Genomic DNA, 24008 nt, shown 5'->3' on the forward strand with positions numbered 1-24008 from the left:
ATGTATGTATATGTATATATATATGTATGTATATGTATATATATATATATGTGTATGTATATGTATATATATATGTATGTATGTATATGTATATATGTATATATTTATATCATATATATTTATCTGATGTGCCCTTCCTTTTGGTTGTGATTTTCACACTACCTGCTCAATAGTTCTTTTCCTTCTATCTAGCCAGGATGCCACTAGTCTGATTATTTCTACCTCCCCAAAAAAGATGGCATTACTGTAAAGAAGACATAATTTTGGGAGAAAAAATGCTACTAGGAAGTTTTAATTTCTCTCCAAAAAAAAAATAAAAATTGTATAGGTGAGGTAGCTGGTCATCCTGGAGCTCTTACAAAGGCCTATACCAGGTGTAAAGACAGAAGGAAATACAAGACTAGGGAAGGAGGAGATGCAGAAAATAAAGGGAAACAATTTGTTATTGTTCTGTCCAGACTTGTTTTTCTCTCCTTAGTCAAAAAGATAAAATACTCTCTTGCTTTGACAGTTCTAACATAAATTGACTGTAACGGGACTATAATGAGGGTCTAGATTTTTGAAGCCATTCTTGGTTTTCTTATAAACCAAAGCAGCATCCCTCCTGAGCACTTCTGAAATAAACTGACAGTGATTGGTGGCTCAGCAGTACATTATATTCTTATGTTAATGCCCTGCTGCCCTTTAACTCATCTTTGCAGCCCCAGTGCTCTGTTGATAGGAGGGCCATCTCCTGGCTCCAGGATTTACTAATCTCTGTGGTACTGTTGCTCATCCATCTATACCTAAGAATAACTGTTTGAGGTGAATCAATAAAATGCCCCTTCAGTTAAATCAGTTCTTTCTAGTTTCAGGCATTTAAGAAATTCTTATTACTAGTACCCAAATGCTGAGTAGGTCTCGCATCTCATAATGTAAGTCTATAGAATGAATACATTTAATAAAGTATCTCTATGACCATATTGATGAAGCATGATGACATGGTCCATAGTTCTACATTTAATTTTTCGGTAAAATTCAAAAGCTGCATAAATTAGCCAGGTAGAGCAAGGGGCTGAGTTTCACTTAAATTCATTCTCTCTCCTCTCTTTTGCAGGGAAAAACCTAGAAAAAGGAATGAGATAATTTTGGACAGATTCCTTTGCATAACCCCAGGTGTTCAATGGCAACTTCAGAAAGTTAAACAGATTTCTACCCAATATGGTTCCACTGAACTGCAAGTAAATTTATGGCTTTTGGATGCTGTAGTGTTAACACACCACTGCTGCAATATTTATGCTGGCTTTTAAATATCCCTAAGGAAATCCAAGCAGAACTCTGTGAAGCATATAACCTTTTACCTCAAAAATTTCCATAAAAAAATGATAAATTACTTGAATCAAAACTCCCTTTAAATTGCATACGCAAATAAATCATGCTCTATTTTTCCTAACTTTTATGGATTGTTGTCCCTCTAAAATGTATGAAATTCACAATACTGGAAAAGAAAACTATTCTTTCATCTGTAAAACAGATACAGACCAGACCTCCTTACACTCATCTGTTTCTACATTGTTCCCCAAATACATCTCATGAGGGACTACAGCACTTTCTGCTCAGAAGGTGAACTCTACAGATCATGTCACAAAATACAATAGTGATGTTTCTAAAATTTTAAATATAATTTCCACAGTTATTCGGATAAATGTCTTCTGCAAACACAAGGAAATTCAGTTAATCTTTCCTTAATCTATGATACATGCCTTTTAGCAAATCAGTATTTTCATTTTAAAAGATTTCTAATAGCCTCAGATGATATTTGCTACATTGTAGTGGTCTGAACTGCAAATATTTTATCAAGGCATACTAGAGAAAACAAATCATAATCAGACCTTAAGGACTAAAACAGCTTTTCAAAAATGATGTTTTAATACCACTATATTAAATATAAAATTGACTTGGACAATCTTTACTACCATAAAGGTGAAAAAAAATCACTAAAAGCTTATTTGTTGGCTGGTGAAAAATCCACTAGTTTTGGAGAATAATAATCATGTATATTTCATTCATTAACATTGTTCACATGTGCTATCTGTTGGTCAATGGTAGAGGAGTGATAGTAGGCTACGTGAAGCTTTGATTTGATGACCTACAGGATCATACATATGTTCACTTACTTTTTCTCCCCTGATTTATTTTTTTTGTTTTGTTTTGTTTTGTACTTACACTGGTTGAGGAAACAGCCTCCCGAACACTTTCTATGATGAATTCCTTTGTGATCCTGCGACAAGGAAGTTCGTTGAAGAGAGAGTTGATGAGAGCCACTTTTGCAGCATCTCGCCTTGCTTCTGCTCTGCTTAAGCAGCTCTGAAAAAGCACATAAATAAATTTGCAGATCTCAGGTGAAGCCTGTATTTCCCATTGCATTTATGTATGGTTTTTTGCCTTTCAATACCACAAAGATAAATAAATAATAATAAATAAAAAAAAAGATTTATATTATATTCTATTATCTATTAATTGCTTTTCTCACAAAATCTGACTTCTGAAAACCAATACTTCAACCAGAAAATTCCTTTATCACAAGTTTTCATAAGATTTATTGGATTAAGTAAAAAAGTATTTTATAAAATTCTATAATTTTGGTAAGCTTTTAATTGAATTTTCAAATAGTTATTGAAATAGTTACTGCATTAATTTACTGCTTATCAAACTTTCTAGCAACAGCCAAGTTGGGAATGAAATAAATTTCAAAAAATAAAAATGTTCCAGTGAAAATATATTTTATTTTATTTTATTTTATTTTATTTTATTTTATTTTATTTTATTTTATTTTATTTTATTTTATTTTATTTTATTTTATTTTATTTTATTTTATATTTTATTTTATGTTTTCCTTCAAAACAAGGGTCTGATTTGCCATCCGTAAAGTAGAATGACACTGAATTTCTTGCTGGTTCTGTGCTTCGTTTCTTTTAAACCAAATATACTGTGAGGAATTTTGAGAAGGTTTGACCACTGGAAAGGACAACTTGAAACAAGGTTGTCACCCACTGTTGTTCACTCCACCTTCCTGCAGAGCTGCTTAAGCTGGCAGTTGCTTGTGCTACCAGCTGCTGGTAGCTGCTGCCCTTGCACAGCTTACAGGGGGCTACTCACTAATTACATGTAAGTCTAATCTTCAGAAGCTCCAGCTCATGTTAAATTTCTTTGTTTTTTGTAATAAGTTATGAACAATTCTCAGCTTTTTCCACAAGCAAACAATGCATTCATAATTTTAATAAGTTTAGGGTTTTTTCACTTAGGAGGTAGGGGAAATTCTTAAACATGAACTCTGTGGGGTGACCTGGACAAAGTGTCACACTGCTAGAGTCTAAAGTCAGAAGGCGTCCCCACTTCATCCTGCCCAACCTCTTGTATTACATATGTCACCAGGACTCTCACACACCCTACATCAAGCCCAAGTCTTTAATTATGTCACAGCTTTTACAAGACTGAATTGTGTCCACGGATACAGAAAAGTAAAAACCAAAGTACCAAAAATACCTCAGAGTCTCAAAAGAGTCTCAGCAACTACAGGGAATGGCTTATGTGAACTAAATCCATATGAAACTGCACCCTGGGCTTTCAGGCAGGCTTAAAAAAGCCTTCAAAGATTTATGTTAACCTGACCAAAGGGTGAAACTTTTCTGGAATCTAAAATCTGGGAAACAGTATAGACCTGAACATGCAATTAAGGCACTCAAGATGGAGAGCAGAGTGCAGATGCTCTGTGCTGTTTTAAGTTACTGCTCTGTCCTGGCTGGTGAATCAGTCCCAGACAGGGCCCTTCTCTGATGCTGCAATGAAAAGCAGTCACTCTCGATATCTGATTTGTCCGTTCTTCCAGCTGCTGCCTCTCCACCCCACCAGCTGCATGTATACACAATAATTCATTTGGGAATGGGGTGAGAAAAATATTATATTTTGCTGTAATAATTATAACACAATTTCCTGGTATTTCAAAACAACTAATTGACATTTGATTTCAATTGTTTTAATATAGAAATGAAGTATTATGGTATAAGTAAGTCACTGTATGATTGTGTTCCTCTACTATATTATGCATGGACTCAAAGAACAGGGGAAATCAGAACCTGCCATGGTTATCAAGACCAAAGCCATCTTTGTAAAGATGGGCTGAATAGATTTTTGTTAGACATGAAGGAAGGCAATCTTTAAAAAATACCTGAATATATTTCAGATGGCAAGAAACACTGATTAACACCTTTACAATTCCAGTGTTTAACTTTCTTCATGGCTGGCAAGCTGTGCTGTACTTGGAGATTTTATCTTACTTTAATTAATACATCAACTAATTATCCATTTTCATTTGCAATACTTGAAATGATAGACTGCATACTCTTTTGTGTTCAGTTACAACAATACTCACAGATTCTTCTACAAGATTTTTATTATTATTATTTTTTTTATTTATTCCTCCAGGCCTTAACATATTCAGTAGCTAACACTTTTTCTTTAATTCTGCTGGATTGCTTCTATCCACTTTAATAAATGGTGTGAATGCACTGTATTTCCTTAATACTGGGAGGCTTCTAATTATGATGTAATAACTGGTTTCCATCAAACAAACTGCTAATTGTATTATATGCAGTGAAAATAGAAGTGTAATACTCTGAACGGTAAAGTTTAAAATGCTTGTTCTATTTTAGGGCAATATATATATATTTTTTTTAATTTTAAAGAAAACCATTTTAACCTCCCATTTAAAATAATATTTTTACAAGTTTGTTCACAAAAAATTGATTTCTAGAAGGAAATTGAGTTTTATTTTATTTTATTTTATTTTATTTTATTTTATTTTATTTTATTTTATTTTATTTTATTTTATTTTATTTTATTTTATTTCTATCATGCTGTCTCAGAAGCTGCTGTCTCCTTGAATGTGCAAAATATCTAATGCTTTTATAGCTGTTTGAAGATGCCCAGGTCAAGTCTTTCATCACTGTATTTTTCTTTCATTATGCTTAAAGATTCTCTTGCAGGTTGCACATGACTCTTTTTTACAAAAATCTGAGAACAGAACTTGGATTTATGTGATTTCAATAATAAATGTTATAATACAAAGCAAGCCAAAGAATTTGGATTTAAACCATCTTTGTGCAGATGAAAACTAGTAAAATGACAGATAAAAGAATACTATTCACTTTTAAGTAAGACCAGCAGAGCAGTCTGCATACATTTATAGGCAACTGGTAAGTCTTGAGAGATCAAGAGATTTACAAATCTGTAAGAAGTGAAAAAAAGAAAAAAAAAACCTTAAAATTTACTAAATTTAATGGGATATATAAGAACGAATACAAAAATGGAGATTATACTTTAAAGCGATGACATATGACATTTCTCTGTGATTTTTTTTTTCCTTTAATTTATATATTATCTTCTCAGTCCTAAAAAGATGAAACTGATTAGAGCTCATTTTTGCTGGGGAATAAAATGGTAAAATCTTAACATATTTTCTCAGAGGGCAAAGATTTCAGTGACTCTTTGGCTCAGTTTTACAAAGAAGTGTTGCATTATCCAAAGCTGAAGCTGTGGTGGAAAATGCAGCAAAGATCCCACAGCCAGCCATACCAGTGGTCTAGCTCTTCAGGAGCTTCAGCCTCCAGGAAAGATAGGGTAGGGGACATTTCTTCTGTGATGTTATGGTGTAACACATACTGAAATATTGATAGTCATGCCCACTCTTACATGCTGTTTTTTAGGGACTTTTGATATTTGCAGCTGAAAAGGGATAAAGAAGCCTTAGCCTCGGTCCCCACAGGGAAAAGATGACGCTGACTGGGCTAATACGGCTGGCCATGAGCAAGACACAATGAAGCAGGTACATCACAGTGCTTCTGAAAAGCAGAAAACAAGGAAAGTAACATTTAGCTTAAAGATGATAGTTTTGTTCTCAGTAGGTGAGCATATTCAAAAAGCATCAATGTTTCATTATAACCTGTTTCTACTTGGATAATCGCTATCTGTCTCAAACAGCAAGTTTACCTCCCATACGCCATGGTGCTGTAAGCACAAATGCTACTGGCCAAACTCTGTGTATGTAAAATGCACTTTTGCTGGTCAGTTACCCCCTGCAATGTGAGCACGTGCAAGGTGCACAAGTCAGCTCTGGCTTTGTCTAATCCCATGACAGCTCCATGCAGACTGCTGCTGTGCTGCCGGGGCACCGTGATAATAAAAAACCTGCCTCCTGCTGCCAGTCACAGCAAGACCTGAAATCACCCTAGAGGATCACAGTCAAAACCAGGTACCTCCTGGCTGTCTCCTCTCCTGTTGGGTGCCTGCCAGGACATGAAACACTGAAGCACCATCCCTGTAACCAGTGAAACAAGTTTGGGGACTGCTCAGTCTGGAGAAGATGAGGCTCAGTGGGAAGGTGGTGGCAGGGTGTAAAGCAGACAGAGCCAGGCTCTTGTCAGTGGTGCCCAGCACCAGGACAAGAGGTAGTGGTCACGGTCTGGAACACAAGCACTTCTCAACCGTGCAGGTTTCCAAGTACTGGCATAGGTTTCCCAGAGAGGTACAGAGATATTCAAAAGTTGCCTGGACATGGTCCTGGGCAACCTGCTCTTGGTGGGCCTTCTTGATCAGAAGTTGGATCAGACGGTCCCTTCCAACCTCAACCATTCTGGAGAAAAGAGGAAAAGGCCTGTAAAGGGAGGTTAAAAAACTGACATTGTACAATAAAGTGTGTGAAGCAATCATTTACACCAAAACATTGGGCCTAATGTTTCAGACCCAGAAGACTTCCCCTGCCCTCTGTGAAGTTTCCTACCTTCAGAAAGACTACCTACTAGAAAGACTTCAATAGTCTTTCTAGTGACTCCCTATGTTTCCAGGGGCTGGCTATCCAGCTGTGTCCACCTGGATGAATAAAAGGAGTCCCGCTTGTCCTTAGTGGCAAAAAGGAAGTCCCTCCTGCTGGGCTGCTGTCTTTCCTAAGCCTGACATCCAGGACAGGAACTGCTGCAGCTCCGAAATACTACTTCAGCCGTCTTGGACAGCTTGGTAGTTGAGGCAGCTGAAAGCCCACACAAGTATCTGCTGGCACTGTTATGGCAGCAGTGAGGGAAGGTTTCAAGGCCTCTTTACCCGATCGTCAATATGAGCCAGCCACTTTAGGAAAATGAACATTTTCCTTGTCCATTTGTAGTGCTGTGGTGTCAGAGTTTAGACACTAGCCTCACCTTGACTTGTGCCTCATGTAATTCTTTTGGACAGCAAGTTGTAACAAACATCAAATGTGTATTGATGCACAGTGAGAGAGCCTAATTGGTCCTTGCTGTCTGCAGGCAATACTGGCAACAAATACTACACTATTTATGCTATCTGTTTCCTCATGCCCCATATTTGCTGTCTTATTTATACACATGAAAAAAACATTGAAACATCTACTGAATTATTCAAACCTTTAAGATCAGGGAGACAGTACTCATTGATTTTAAATGGCTGTTTTCTGGCCCCTTAATAAGAATTGAACTGAGACCTTAACTAGTGACATCGCTGCACAAAAAGGTGTTTTTTATTATCATTATTAATATTTATTTATTCATTTTCTTAGTCATACCTTTATGAAGGTAAATTTCAGGAAAAAAAAAAAAACAAACAAAAACAACTTGTAACCTGGAGCTGGGGAGGGAAGGAGAGCACTGGAGCTTTATGGATTTACCTGGCTTTTTTATTGTATTGCCCTTTTTTTTTTTTTTTTTTTTTTTTTTTTTTTTCTTTGTACTGATGAAGACATAGGAAGCCGTGTTCCAGACTCATATTCTAGTTTCGGTGCAAAACTCTTTATGTTGTCGCAAAAGTTGACAAGCAAATTTAAAATAATGCAGAGGCATGCATAATACATCTTGTTGAAGGGTTAGTATTTGAGAAGATAATACAGCCTTGGATTTTCTTTAAAAGACAGTTAAATAAAAGGTGACTTTCTTAGCCTCCTGGTTGTGAAGCTGAAAAATGTGACACTGTCACAGAGGCTTTTGTTATACTCTGTGGGAAGCTCAAAACAATATTCAAGTTAAAGAATAATATGTTGTCTCAGATATCTGTCTGGGACGTTTATTCTACATCTCCTAAACTGTATTTAGCTATGACCATTTTCTTCACACCACAAGTTGTTGATTAAGGGCTGAAAGTACCACCATGAATGTCACCAATGACTACTCCCATTACATACATTTTGAAGCTTGTGTACTTTTTACTTTTAGTGAAAGTAGTGCTTGTAGTTCTACTTTAAACTTGTAGTACTTTTGGTAGTATTAATGTTGTTGTGAGAAAAATCTATGGATGTAATTGAGGGAATATTCACTAGGTAGTGACCTATTTAATCAGTTAAACTTCCATTAAAGTGGAAAAAAAAGGATGAGATTTTAGTTGCATACACCCGTGTGTACTCAAGTACTCAAGATTCAAAAAAGTGCTAATGCACTCAAAATCTTGTAATTTTTATTTTTTGCTCTCAACCATATTTCCTAGTCTAATAAAAGATATAATCTTTCCTTCTAAAGCTAATTTTGATTAATAGCAACAGAGAAATGCCAGCAAGTACATGAGAAAACAATAATTTGATATTTGAATGATCAGTTCAGGGAATGTTTAGTGCTTCTATCCTTGGTGAGCTACAAACCCATTGTTCAAAAGAATTCATTGCTGTAGATGATCTCACTTGCAAAGATGAAAGCTAGGCTTGACTTTCAAACCCTTTTCACTGCATTTATAAAGTCAAAATATTCGGCATATTTCCCTTTGGTATTAAAAACAAAAACATATGCTAAAACCATGAGCAGCTTGATGCCTGAGTTCAGAAAGAGGGGAGCCAGAGGCCGATTAGATGGGCCTTATGTTGGTCCCTTTGTCATAAGTGAAAAATATTGCAGTTTTCAGAGTTAGTCGTGGTATCTGATTCCTGATATTAAGTACCCAGAACAAAAATGGGAGAGTAAATCCTTAAAAAATCTAAGCAAATGAACATTTTTTTTGACTGTGAAGTACCATGAAGTATATAATGTAATACATATCTGCTTGTCTTTAGGCAAGATAAGGATTTAGGATAAGGATTCAGAACATTATTATTTTAAGGATTATTTGAAACAAGACTTAAGCAGGGACATTTGTATTTTGTCCTGCGTTGTGTTGCTTACCATTATTTAGTGGTGTCGTAAATATAACTACAGTAGCTTTTAAGTGATCTGGACACTGAAATATATTATACCTCTAAATTAAGATATTGGCAATTCATTACTAAATTGTTCTAAACCTATTCAGTACATGTCTTTTTTGAGACATTTTCAGTGAGACCCCTCTGTATGCTCCATATATTATATATTAATTATATATATTTATATATATATATATATTTTTTTTTTTTTCTTTTTTTTCCTGAACGCATGAATAGGACCAATCTCTTAATGTCTGTCTGCAACAGATTATCATGGGAACTGCACTGTCAAGGTGGCTTGCCTCAGCTTCTTTATCAGTCAGATGCTTCTGAAGTGTATTCCTGACTGGTAACAGTGCAGCTATATAACAGAAATACCTGATTCAGCACAGGGAACATGTTCAATTTTATTTTATTTATATATATATTTTTAAGGAAAAAAATAAAGAAAAAGAAAAAAGGAGGGAGCAGGTCTTGATAAAAGGTTGGAAAAATATGTATAAAGTCAATGACACAGAAGGCAGAGTAAGATTTTAGCAAAGAGCAAAATTGTAAAAAATAAAAAATAAAATAAAAAATGCTGTTTTCCTTTCTTGCATCACAGTTTAAAGACTATAATGTCAAAATTATCTTGCTTTGGTGTCATCACATGTTCCTGAAATGTTTGGTATTCAGGAAGTTCTAGGAGCAACTCTGAACTGTACTTCCAACAGTTTCATAGTGAGGGCTGAATCATTAGGAAAAATAGTCCTGGAATGTTCAGAAGAGTCCATGAAAAGGCTGTTATTTCCTAGTGAAAAAGCAGAGCTTAGATGTAGTTTACTAAAATTGCAACTAATGTTCTGGGAAGAATGCTAATCCTGTGTCCAATATTTGTTTGTTGAAGATTGTTCTTCAACTGCTATTCTGAGACCTTCTGTGCAGGCCTAATTCCTGCATAGTAAGTAGGTGTTTCATAGTGTCAATACTGATGGAGCGAAAGTTTAAGCTATTGTTATTTACTGAAAGGAAAATAGAGGATAGAGTGCTTTACAAGACAACCTTCCTCCTCCTGGAGACTGAAGGTGTCAAATTTAGCTTCAATTGTTATTTCACTGGAATTGAAATTTGATCTGCATCTGGTTAGTTTTGATCCCTTTTCTGTATATTTTAGCACAGCTTTAGCATGGGTTGGATGCTGCATATTACATTATGGTGAGAAATACCTTCCCATTTAATAAGGAAAGGAAAGGAAAGGAAAGGAAAGGAAAGGAAAGGAAAGGAAAGGAAAGGAAAGGAAAGGAAAGGAAAGGAAAGGAAAGGAAAGGAAAGGAAAGGAAAGGAAAGGAAAGGAAAGGAAAGGAAAGGAAAGGAAAGGAAAGGAAAGGAAAGGAAAGGAAAGGAAAGGAAAGGAAAGGAAAGGAAAGGAAAGGAAAGGAAAGGAAAGGAAAGGAAAGGAAAGGAAAGGAAAAAGACTAAGCTATTTCTCCACCATAATTACTGTTTTCTGAAAGAAAGAAACTACAAACACCTTGGTCTTAGATTCAACTGACAGAAATGCTTGAGTTACTCATAATGTTTCACTTTGTTGTAGATATGACTGGAAACCAGAGACAAGACTGGTAAAATCATTCCGTACTCAATTAATTCCTAGAACTCTGTGTTGTTTTCCTTCAGGTACCTTGTCTCTCAAATCGGTGAGGGCTGGGATAGAATGAGATTGGAAAAGTCAAGTGTGGAATTCATTGTTACAGAAGTAGTTGTCCTGTATCTTTTATGGCAAAAGAATTTTCCTGAATAAATATATAAATAAATAGATAAAATTCCCCTGGCAAAGATTGGAAGCTGACACTTACCTGAAAGTTACCAAAGCAACTTCCTCCTGGCAAGGTAACATAGCTCACAAATGGTGGGCCCAGGGAGCTCAGTGATTCATACACAATGATGCCTTCACTTGGGAATATGGCCTTCTGCTTCTGTTTGCTTTCCCAGAACTCCTGCAATATTGCTACGACATTCACTGTCAAAGACATAAAAATGCTGAATGTAGGATGCATACATGTCCTTGATCTTAGTGTTTTCTGTGTTACACAAGAAATGCAGACATATGAACTTGATACATTTATAAATCATTATTGATAATAAAATGTCTGTGATTGTCTCTGCTGGTATGAAAAATATGATTTTGTGGCAATTTTGGACTTTCTGGGATTACACGCTACTGTAGAACATAAATTGCAGGTCAGCAACATTGTACTATTAAGTCAATGTGTTGGAACTTTGATATCACAGCAGCCATTGAGCTGCTTCACTTTCAAACATGAGAAAATGTTATACTCAAATTCCTCTTTTCCATTCTCAAAAACAAAAACAAAAACACATGGTCATGCAAGGAAAGCAGCTGACTTTTAATGCAAAACTTTATGAAGTAGCTGGGAAAAAGGTATTGTATATTATGATGATAATAGTTGCAGGCTAATGTGAAAATAGAAATGTGAAAACCAGAAATCCAATTGACATCATGACTATTGAGCCAGTACTCCAAAGTTTTACGTTCTGTGGTGGGGCTTTCTCAACACTTTTCGGCTTGGACTCAAAAAGAATTTTAGTATAGTTTATCTAGACTCCTTTTACAGAGCCATGTGTAGCTTAGAGATAATTTTCTTTCTTTCTGGGCATCGTTCAGCAGGTGGTGAGCAATTGCATTGTGCATCACTTGTTTTGTACACATTAGTGGTATTAATACTCTTATCATCATTATTATTATTTTCCTTTTTTTTCTTCATCTTTTTTTTTTTTTTTTCCTCTCTCCAAATAAACTGTCTTTATCTCAACCTACAGGCTTTCTTTCCTTTTTTTTTTTTTTTTTTTTTTTTTTTTTCTTTTTCCTGATTCTCTCCCCCATCCCACAGAGGGAGGGAGGAGGGTAAGGAAATGGCTGCGTGGTGCTTAGCTGCCTGATAGTTTAAACCACAACACTATGCAAAAACAAACAAACAAACAAAAAACAGCTGTGTATGATGTTCATCATTTCTCACTTGAAAATTTAAATTTAAATGACCTTGTTAGTAGTGGAATAATGTAGAAGTGATCCATTTTGAGACAGTGTCACCCTGGTAGTAGCTCACATGCAATCTATGGACAGGGCATTGCTCTGTTTGCTGCAGGGTGAGCAATGTGAGCTCCAGTATTGTCACCGCCTGTTTCCTGACTTCTGGCAGCTGCACTGCTCTCACAGACAACAGCTTTTCTTGGCATTTAGCCATGACAAGGGCAGACACACAGAGTGTGGTCATCACCAGTTCCCTTTTTGCTGTGCTCAAGCCATGAGGAAGTGCGGGTGGCGTGGTCTGAGCTCTGGGGAGGCGAGGCAGGGTGTTTGGAGCACACTGCTGTCTGCCACTGGATGGTGTCACGGATGCAGCAGCAGTGTTGGCTCCTACCAGTTCTGGCATTTTGGGCATTTAAAGCTGCAGACTCTCATGGCATTGGAATATTGCTTCACCGTAAAGAAGAAAGCTATCTGAATAAATTTTGTATTTGTAACAGGAAACACGTTGGGATAACCACTGTCGCAGTGCAGCTGTGAGAAAAAAACTGAAATATTGAGGAACTCTTAACCACAGAAACTGACTTCTGCTTTTCTAAATGATGATGAATGTGGGAGAAAAACTGGTGTACTAGCCAGGGAAACTGCTACCAGTATGGACTCCAAATGGTAATCCACCTTCAGAAACTGGTCTCTGGCTGAATACCTCACTGATGTAAACATCTGAGTGTTTTTTTTTTTTCTTCTTTTTTTTCTTTTTTATGAGACCTTCTGCTCCACAGAGCATGCACACATTGGGTAACAATCTAATTTTAAACCCATTAAGTGAAAACTGATATTTGAACATAAAATTCATGAATGTAAAATTTCCAAGTTTAAACACGACAATTCAGTAGGAGCTGTTGCTTCAGTAAGAGAATGGTATTGGTGACATTCAGTCCTTTACTGGTACTGAAACAGATAGCAACAGAAAGTATCAGCTTTAAGAATATCACTGATTTAGGATGTTTCCATAAAATGCTTTGGTTTTTGAAACAACTGTTGCCCAAGAGTGCAGTCCTTAAAAACAATAATGCAAAGTCCACAGGAATAATGAATTTGGTGGTGTAGGTAACCCACAGTACTCTTTCTGGTCTCATCATTCAACCTGTATGATACGACTTTTGGTAAAACAATAAATAAATAAATTTTAATAAAGCTTGATTTCTCCCACATCATGATGAGATCGATTATTCTGTAGGTAATAAACTGCTGAGTCTTCTAAGATGTATAATGCAATTGGCAAAGCTGCACAGGGAAATCCCAAGCATGATCATTTTTTGTCCAGTCCAAGTCCCTAGATTTTAGTATCCTATGCCCCTCATTGATGGAGGGGAAACTACCCATAAATATCATGTGTGTTTTTGCTTACCAAGAGGAAATTATACTGGTATAGTGGTCTATAAAAGAAACAGGTATTTAAACTGTTTAGTACCAATGGTAGCAATAAGTGACCTAAATTGCTGTGTGTCTGATCCTTGCTTCTCTTCTGTTGTTAGTTTTACAGAAATTAAGAGTTCAGAGTGTAAAATTTCTGTTTTAATTTCCATTCTTGTTCATGAGTCCTTTTGATGGTAATTCAGCATTTGGACAGCCTGCATCTCTCACTTGGCTGAAAGTTTCCACTCTGAAAACTAATATTCAAAAGACTTTTTAGAGCTATAGAGAGGTATCTACTTTCACTGCAATACACCAACAGAAATATATTTCCCTTCTTTTCCTGAAATCCTGAAACATGCTTTAAGCTGTCTCAAATTTTACAGATAAAGCAATATTTTACCAGAGGACTAGTAAGCAGTGAGTAGCTGCTACAGATTAAACTAATACGTGTATGACTAACACAGAAACAGTAGCTGAGCAGCATCATTTTTATTCTGTTTAGAATTTCTGTCAAATGAAAGCTATGTGCCTATCCCACAGTGCAGCTCTGTAATTAAGTAATTAAAAGTGCCTGGGTTTGTACTGAATTGGATAAACATAAAACCTGGCTTAGCTGTGAGGATGGTAGCAGGAAATACTTGGTGGTATATATGTAGTGGCAGCATCAAATTATCACTGCAGTTTTTGCTGTGATTTTTTCAATCCTAGCCAAAACTAGCACCTCAAAACAGTGATGAACATGAAGATGCATCAGGTTAAACTACAGAATGCAGCCATGATATCAAAGCCTCAAACTTTTTTTCCCCAAGAATTCTTTATGTTTTGATTTAATTAATTTTATTTTACTCAACTGTTTAGCTTGAATCAGTATGTTTATCATCATGAAATTAAAACAGCATATCAATTTCAAATATATAATTAAAACAATTTCAACTAAACTTGTAAAAATTCTGTGTGTGAGAAAACAGTTCTCTACTAAAAAAAAAAAAAAAAAAAGATTTTATTTATGCCTAACAGCCACTACAGCCACTATTATTTTTTTTTTTCCTTCATTATGTATCACATGGATTTGTAATAGTGTAGGAAGATGTGAAAAATGTATACATATGATCAGATGCACAATCAAATATACTAAGTTACTATTCTAAAATAGTAACTAATGATTACTAATATGATGATTACTAATGTTGTATTAAGATCTCTCAATATTCATTTTTCCTGTAATCACATGCATTGTTTGCCTTCATTTCTAAACATTCCAGGCAGAATGTTGTTCGATCTCTATGCTGTATATCAGTATTTGGCATCCAACTGGCTTTAAGTCTAAAAATGCAGTATGGAAAACAATGAGAATTTTCAGAAGTACATAAATGAAACAGCAAGATTCATGGTTTAATGCAGCAGAATACTGTAATTTACATCTCATTTTGAAAGGACATTCTCATTGTAATTGACTTTTGTATTTTGAAAGATGCCTATGATGTGGTTGAGTTTTTAAGATAATGCTTATAGTATTTGTATGCAATGACAAACAATTTTCTTCAGGATTAAATCATCCATGCTTTAAAACAATTTCTTTTGTACACTGTCAGTTGCTGAATTAGTTAACAGTATTGATTTTGTTGTAGGCAATGCCAAGACCCCATTCAGACAATATTTTATCCACTTTATACCTCAGATCTTTCTCAGTTAGAGTTTCATAGTAGTACGTGCATCACCAAGTTCAAGAGCAAGAATTCCATATACCCTCCTTTAGTACTCTCCCATCTGTGAATATTAATGGTTCCACAACAGTCTATTTGATGCTGGCTGTAATGCCTAGTTACGAGGTGAGAAGATGATTTTTCTTCTCTACTTTGCTTTTTACTCAGCTGGAAAAGCCTCTTGCCCAGGGGCTGAGCATTGTACCAAATGAAGCTGTCCCTAAGTGCAAATCCTGGTAGAGATCTGAAGTTTTCCTAGACTCTAAGGACTTTTTATTATTTATTTATTTATATATATATATATATATTTGAATTTAGGACAGGCTGCGAGTTCTGTGGAACAACAAATATGTGGGTTATACAGCTGCATTTACCCTAAATGAACCCTGAGCTCTTTTGAGAGTTCAGAAATACAGTTTGATGTGAACTGTGTTTGAAAGAGGATTAAATGATAACACATTTATTATAACACAACATTGTTTTCCAGACAATTTCTCACCTTTCAGTAGCAACTGTCTTGCCTCTGCTCAAGGAAGCCTGTGAGTCAAATTAAATATCATTCTAAGTGGGAAACAGAACTCTCCAACTTGGATTATGTCAGTAAGTTTGCACTGCATTGATGCCAGAAAAAAAATAGCTCCAGGTTTCTGTGAATTACTGCTAAAAATACTGGCTAGGCATTCACCTCAACCAAGGCAAACAAACAATGCCATAAACAGGAGGCTGGCCAACTGGGAGGGGGGTGTTTTGGCCAAGACTGGAAGGGCAAATCGGAGTGGGAGCCAAGTGACTCTGCCACTGAAGTGGAATGGAGTCATATACTTGACAACGTCTCACTGCCGAGAGAGTGGAGTATAAAGAACACACACACAAGATAACCACCTACTTTGTCATTTTAAAACTTAAAACAGCTGTTTCTAAAAGTCCTTTTAACTGCCTTCGTGGATTTAATTTAATACGTGAATGCAGAAGAAAAATACAAGCTTTTTGAATGAAAGAAATATGTAATATGAAATCTATTAAAGAAGATTCTTCAGTGAGAGGCTAGTAAAGTTCCCTTACATGTCTTAAATCAAGCCATGGCACATAATCAGTAAAACTATATCGTTTAAACAAAGTTCATAAGTTACAAGTGCACCCTTCCCCAGCTGCAGCCTATTAAGGCTTGTAACTTAATGCATACATCTTAGGGAAGCTGTTAAATTGGGCTCAGGCTAGCAAAGAGATACTGTTTAAATCTCTAGAAAAAAAAAAAAAAAAGAGGCAGCAACTGGAGTGGGATCCAGCTGTTTTGAGGGAAGGTTTTATTGCTTCTCTTTTGATTTATTTTGCATATTTTTAAACATATAAATAATAGCGTTAGGAAAAAAAAGGTACAAATGTGAGTAGGCAATATCAATTAATTTTCCCATGATCTTACTATGCATTTATCATATATATTATGTTATGTATTAGCATGTTAGCAGTGATTTTTTTAGGATGTTCTGGTCCGTATGCTATTCTATTCTGTTCCCTGTGCTATACTATTCTGTTCTCCATGTATATGTACAAAAAAAAAAAGCCCCATATCCTTACTAAACCCAATTAAATTAGGTATATTGTTAAATATATATAAAAACATTAACAATTATCATGTACTGGGACACCAACAATATGCTGAGAGGACTTCAGGGGCATTTTTCCTTCTCCATGATGGATTTGGATGCTATATGAGTGAGCTGATCTAGCAGTGGACTACTAGGTGATTCTGTCTAAAACCCTTAAAAAGCACAAAAAGTAGCAAGATGTTGTTTCAGGAAAAGAAGATCTGATTGTGTGGTGAGATTCCACTTGTGAGAAGCAACATCTTTAATTGGCACTGACTACCTTAAATCCAGCACTGACTGACAGTTCCTAGACTTCAAAGATTTGGAAAAAGAACAAAATAAAATTAAATAAATGAACTGGATGAGAGCCATTCTGAATGTGTTACCAAGTAAAGGAAGAAAGAAGAAGATGTTGGAGGTAAGCAGCTCAGAGAATGGTGTAGGCTTTGGGAACCATTGGTATGTTTGTAGTCACAGCAGATTTAGATGCAGCTAGGGAAAGGAAGGGTAGAGACTGGGAGGGTTTCACTGACACCACCATTGGACTGAGGTAAAAAGTCAATCCCTGCAGCGTTACGAATTGAGTAAGCAGGTTATCACTTGGAACAGAATGAGTAGACATACTAAAGTCAGGTGTTTTTAAGCTGATAGTCTGAAGACAACTGTTAATCATTGCCGAACAGCTTGGCTTGGTCTACATTCTTATGTAGCATTACATGGGAAAATGATAAGAACTTTGGTATAATGTCAATATCTGAAGATAGCAATAAAGAATTATAAACTGGTCAATCTCTTGTGATAATCAGAAGTATAACTGATTTGCACAGGAATAGTATAGTAATAATAACATTAATCTAGAAAGGAAAAGACTGTTTGTTTGATAAAACTTTTAATCATGTAATATTTCTCCAAGGCAACTGACTTACTCTGGCTATAGTGCACTTCAATTTAAAAGCTTGCATCAGAGAGCTAGTATGGTACCCACTGACAAATCTATTTCAATGTTAAATGAAGATAAGTGAGCTGGGCTGATTCTACCAAAAATTATGGGCAGATCCCCATAAGTTAACATACTTTCTTATTAAAAACTCTACAGTCTAACCTGTCCATCTATTGCTGAACTGAAATCTTTGCTGGTAAAACGTGCAAAGGAAAATGTGCGATTTGTTGCTACCAGTAAAAAGAAATGGAGACACAGTGCTGTTCAGCTGATGTAAAATCACTTTGCTAAATGTTCACAAACCAACCAAGTAGCAATCCAGCTAGGAACCATGAATTCAAGTCAGGGCTTAAAAAGACTTTCTGGAAGTACTTAGCTTTTTTCCAAGCTATATTGTAAGTCCTACCTGATACCATAATATTTTTTGATATGAAAACAAAGTCGTAATAAGGTCAGCATATGGATTAGACCAGTGCTGGTGTTAATTAGGTCTGCATGGTAGAAAGCATTATCTTTTTATCATGTTACCTGGGATGGAAGCTACATACAGCGCACAGTTCAGGGAAACACGCACACCAAAAAGCAAACACAACTCTTGCAGTAGCATGAGTTGAGCACTGGGCTCCTTCTTCTTGCCTTCCTCCTCCATGTCTTTACCTGTCCCATTCTTGCTGGAGCTGCCAGCCCCTCTGCAGCCCACCGTTCCCTGTCCCCCATCGGTGGGCTGGTGACAGGCCTGCACCACGGGGCCTTGCTCAGACCCCTGCTCTCTGCCAAAGATTGTCTACCACTATAAGGATGAAGCGTTCTCATGACAGGGAGGACTTGTGAGAAACAAACTATCCCTGCTGTCTTGTTGCCAGGGCACCCAGCCATGATCTTGCATCTTTCCCAAATCCCATCATCTCTGCCTCTGCTGGGCAGACGCTAGCCCAGAAGGAGCACTGCTGCAGCAGGCACAGCACCACTCACTGTATTTGCTCCTGCGAGCTGCACCCAGGAGGGCAGGGACTTTTGAACATCTTGTCTCTCCCTGCTGCTGCTGAAGAAAGCCCTCTGTGGAGACGTTCCCAACAGAACAAAGTGTTGGGACAGTGCAAGCCAAGACCCCTAGGTTGGAATGGGAACAAAAAGTGTATGAAGTGTATGTGGTGCTGAGCAGTGATGAGCAGACTTGCTCTGACATCTTGCCCTAGCAAAACTCAGTCCTGTTGACATACTGAGTCACACCACATTGTGAAAAGGGTAGATGCTGCTGCAACAAAGTAGATCCTGAATGGACTTCATTCTTATTTTGTTCTTTCCAATAAGGTCTGAAAGTAATGCGTTTGTAAGAGATGTGGACGTGGTCCCGTGGGGAAACATGAGACACTATGTTCTTTCTAGTCTAATACTTGCTTGCTGTATTTAAATCTGATTAAAAGTCAGAGATGGACACCACCTAGATCTAAAGATGACTTTTTGCTGAAGATAAAAAGAATGCATGTAAATTCTCCTCTGACTTACAGACAGCACTATGAATGTCTGTCACCAGTCAGAATTAGTGGCACACACTCACAGCAACTTCAAGCCTGTATAGGTTAAATTTATATTAGAATGCCTTCAAAATTCTTTTCATACCTCAGAAAATCTAAAGTAGAAAAAAACCAAAAAAACTACTCGAATCCACTCGCACTTTTGTTTCTATTTAATCATCTCTCCCTCCCTTAGATCTGTGGGTGGTCACAAATGCATTGTCCAAGCAGCTTTTACATACACTTTCAATAAAAGCCTTGTCAGTAGACCTGCAGGAACTGGTTACCAGTGGAAACTTATGAAAGGGAATGCCCCTCTCCTCAAGCCCACCCCCCACACTGCACCCCGATCAAATTCTTTGTTCCTGTGATATGTGTACATTCACAGACTGCTCCACGAGGTCCCAAGACTGCAACAGTAATACAAACCTACCCAGCAGCATACAAACCTCCTGCAGGGTGGCCTGAGAAACAGATGTCAGACTCCTAAGCTCTGGGACAGATCCTTATGCTGCATTCACACAAGAGTAGCATCCTTCTACAAGAGTAAATCCAACTTAGTCCCAGGGAACTACTGGGTCAGCCTCTGACTTTTCAGTGTGGCTATGAGCATAAGAATCTGGCAAGTGGAGTTGTTTAATGCAGATGTACATGGGTTTTTCCCCTAGGTCCATCACTAGCCATGTCTTTAAGTCTTTATTCCTTTTACAGCAAGTTTAGAAGGCAACAGTTGACTGTATGAGACTGATTTTATTAACTCTAACGGAGCTGTTGACAAAAGAATGAAGTGGAGATTAAATAAATGTCTCTGCAGTGTGCCTCAGGTCACACAGGAGATTACAATTAGAAGTGAATGTTAAATAAATAAATAAATAAGACTCCCTTCTAAAAATCTAACATTGTTCCAGCATTGCTTGCATGTTAAATGATTGACTAAGTGATTCAGACTGAAATGACACCCAGCAAAATACTAATTTTACAATCAAATTGTTTATGTAGGACCGGATTTGGGGGCACGAGATCAAGAGATCTCATTCACCTGTGAAGAAAACTGAGAACAATGGAATTTAACTATTGTTTCATTTGATCTGTTGAAGAGGGTTTTTTCCATTGTATGAAATCTGTGGATGTATTTTCTAAGAAATTACTAATTAAATAGCACTTTGTTCCATGCATAGCCCCACTCAAATCATAAATTCAAATTTAAATACTCATATTTCCATGATGTGAGTTGCATTGAACTCTGTTTCAAGGGATGCATCAGGCCAGTTTATTATGTGCCATCTACTGAAAGGTACTTCAGAACATTTCACAAGGGATAGTTTGTAAAATGAGAGAGAAAGAGAGAATAAATAAGTGTTTTGGCCAGGTTTAAAAAGTGCATCCATAGTCAAGTCTGATATGGGGGGGGAGGGAAATCACATTCCATATACTTGCAGGAAAACATCTTATGTTTGAGAAGCAGCCTATTGCACTTTATCTGTGTAAACACAAAGATTGCAATATTTGATATTTTGCAGTACTACAGTTAAGAAAGGTAATTTATAGGACAAACTAACGACAGAAAGAGAGTTGGCATAAAGTTTTCCAAAATTGTCAAGCAGTAAAGTTTTTACCACGTTACTAGAACGTAATTAAATATCCTAAGTAAAAGTTGTGAATCAGTTTTCTAAAATGCAAACTTAAAAAATAAGCAGCAACACTGCCTTCAAATAGGCAAGATAAAATAATGATAGTTTGTGGTATGCACACAAATACATGTACAAGCATGTTAATTACTTCTCTCTCTTAATTTGTTGGGTACAACAGACATTTGAATTAAATACACTCACTATCAGGGAAATAAAATAATTATCTTTGGTACTTACAGTCTTTAAAAACCAGGGCAGGGTCTCGATGAGGCAGAACTTGGGCAATTACAAGTTGCAGAGACTCCAAGGTTCTGTCCATCTCTGCTCTGCTTTTCCAGAAAGCAGCCACACGCTGCCCTCATGCCTGAGTCAGGCAAGTCCTGTACCAACTTTCCGCAGCTCATTGATGCGCTGGATTCCTGAGGAATCTCCCCACGTCTCCCAATCAGGCATTGCCTCAAACCCCACGACCCTCCGCAGGGTCCACCTCCCCGGACTGCTTATCTTTGCTGTATGCTGAGCTAATTAGCTGCAAAGGCAGGCTGACAGGCGCATTCCTACTCCTTCCTTCTGTTAAACACACCCACCTACAGGCCAGGGAGAGAAGCTAATCACCAGAAAGAAGTTTGTTTCATCGGTTTATTGGCGATGTGCTGAGGCAAAGACCACTCTGGTTCATACCAAACGAATAAAGAGACTCTCTTGCTCACCCAAACCCTCAAATTATGGAAAAGATTGCAAATATAAGGAAATATTTATGTAAAGCTATACTAAACGTGATAGCCTGAAAGCAGAGTGCAGGCTCTTGTTTAAAAACAACAAATTCGATAAAATGTTTTTTTTTTTTTTTTTTTTTTCTTCCTGTAACTATGTAACTGGAGAAGAAGGATATTAATGGCAAATAGAAAATTAATCCGTTTAGCAAAATTAAACTTGTGATATATTAGGTTAACCCAATTTGAATCTGGTTTCCTGAAGAGCAGTTCCCTTACTCACTATAAAATAAATGTATTAAAATACCAGTGAATTAAACTGTTTACATCTAAAAGGACCTGTGGGATATGCAGAGGTCTGAAGAGGCACTCCAATCAAGACAGACACAGATGCAGTGGCAAAAGCTTGAAGCACGAATGTAAATACATTGCTGTTACACACATTTGTGTAAGAGCCATAAACTGTACAAAATAGCTGCTTTGCTCAGCTTACTTTTATTTCAATTCCAGTAAAGTCTTCTTTTTGATTTGGAAAAAATCCAAAAGTAAAGATGTGTGTTCTTTAATTACTGTACAGTCTTTCCCAAAGAAAAATTATTTTTTTCTTTTTTTCTTTTTAAAGATGCAGCAGTGGAAAACTGCTAGGCAACCTTTTATCTCCATCACTTGCAAGTTTCAGTACATACTGTTTCATTTATAGAGTGTGCATTGCACAAGGTGTATCTACTCTTTATCTTCATGTTTTGTTTACAAATTAATGAACTAACATTGTGTTTGTTTACTAAAACATTTAAAACCCATTTTGTTATTACCCGCACATTCCTTGCTTGCTAGGTGAATTTGCTAGGATAATCAATAATGCTATTGTCTTAACCTCTGCATTTTCCCAAGTTCACTCTAAAGAGAACTCTAAACTTCATTCCATGTGTAAACTTTGTGGCGACCTTTGATGACTTCAGATATTTCAGGAATTCTGCTGCTTTGAAAAAAAAAAAAGGCTTAATAAAGATATATTAAGCTGTAACTCCCTCACTCACTCTACTCTCTGAAAAGTCTCGTCTGGCAGAGTAAATGAAAATGATAACTTACAGCCATCCATTAGAATACCTTTAAAAGAGTTAATGGATGCTTTAAAGGAACATTTTGAAAATAAACAGCATGGATTTCCATCATTCCATCCTTTCTATTCTCATGGAGCACAATCAAACGGGACAGGCTTTGTATATTTTTGGAACCCATTACCAAGACAGACTTAAGGTCATGCACCAGAAAGAACTCACCCACTGTGAAAAGCTCTAAATTAGAAGCCAAAAAGTGCGTGCACATCTTATGCAAAGAGCTTCAACTGAAATCTTATTAAGCAGTCACTGAAACAACCCCTTAACAGATAAGAGTGTAGAAACATAAAAATATGTTTTTTCCCTTTACATTTAAAATGGAAATAAAATTAAATTCAATTAGGCTGCTTTTCTGCCCGTGCTAAAAAGAGCTATTTGCATCAGGAAACAGCCCTACATACCTTGATAACAATCACATTTAAGATTTAATTGGACTTCCTTACTTCTGTCACCAGACCTTCCTGCAGCTTTGATGCTAAAAGAAACACTTATCTATTACATCTCTGCACCGGCCTGCCATGCTTTTAAGAATGTATACCGCTGCTAGCTAAGACTAGGTTTTTTATTGTAAGAGCAAAAAGACAGAAATTGAAAACTTTCAAAGCAGAGCATGCTGCAAGACAGGACAGAGGCTGTGATTCTCAATAGACTAAAAGCTGATTTTCAGTTAGGGTAAAGTAGAATATAGATAGTATCAGGTGTGAGTAAAAAATCAACCTCAAATCCAAACTTCCTCATTTCCCCAGCCAAGTAAAAGATTTAAAACGTTGCAAACTATGGGTTGATGACAAACTTTACCATGTCATACGTCTCTAGGAAGGCTCTTCACCTAAAACACAGATACATCAAGATACTTGTTTTTCTAGGTCTTCAGAGACCCAAAATAACATAAAAAAATACATGGTAATATTTTTTAAAAAGAGAAGTTCAGAATGCTCACCACTTTATGTAAATTGTTAAATGAATTAGATTTATTGGTAACTGCACAGCCAAATTCAAAACCTGAGTGACTGCCAGATCTCTACAGCACTGATTTATTCCTTTTCTCTTATCTATAGATCTTTTCAAGATCTATACAAGATCCTGGAGTGAAAGGAAAAACAAGTAAGAATTGCTTGGTTCAAAGAATGTACATTATCATATTGTTTGATGAT

General features: G+C 36.6%; 1 protein-coding gene across 1 annotated transcript in view; it reads right to left on the bottom strand.

The window, feature by feature from the left end:
* Nucleotides 1-21627, bottom strand: part of LIX1 (limb and CNS expressed 1) — a 28072-nt gene extending 6445 nt beyond the window's left edge. Inside the window, exons 1-3 of the mRNA XM_068667335.1 lie at nucleotides 21261-21627; nucleotides 11038-11201; nucleotides 2206-2346 (exon numbers count right to left, since the gene is read on the bottom strand). Of these exons, the coding sequence (XP_068523436.1) occupies nucleotides 2206-2346; nucleotides 11038-11201; nucleotides 21261-21342 (387 nt within the window). The 5' untranslated portion in view covers nucleotides 21343-21627. The remainder of the gene's footprint in view (nucleotides 1-2205; nucleotides 2347-11037; nucleotides 11202-21260) is intronic.
* Between the last annotated feature and the right edge of the window lie 2381 nt (nucleotides 21628-24008).

This window comes from Anas acuta, chromosome Z, assembly GCF_963932015.1.
Source record: "Anas acuta chromosome Z, bAnaAcu1.1, whole genome shotgun sequence".
NCBI classification, from domain to species: Eukaryota; Metazoa; Chordata; class Aves; order Anseriformes; family Anatidae; genus Anas; species Anas acuta.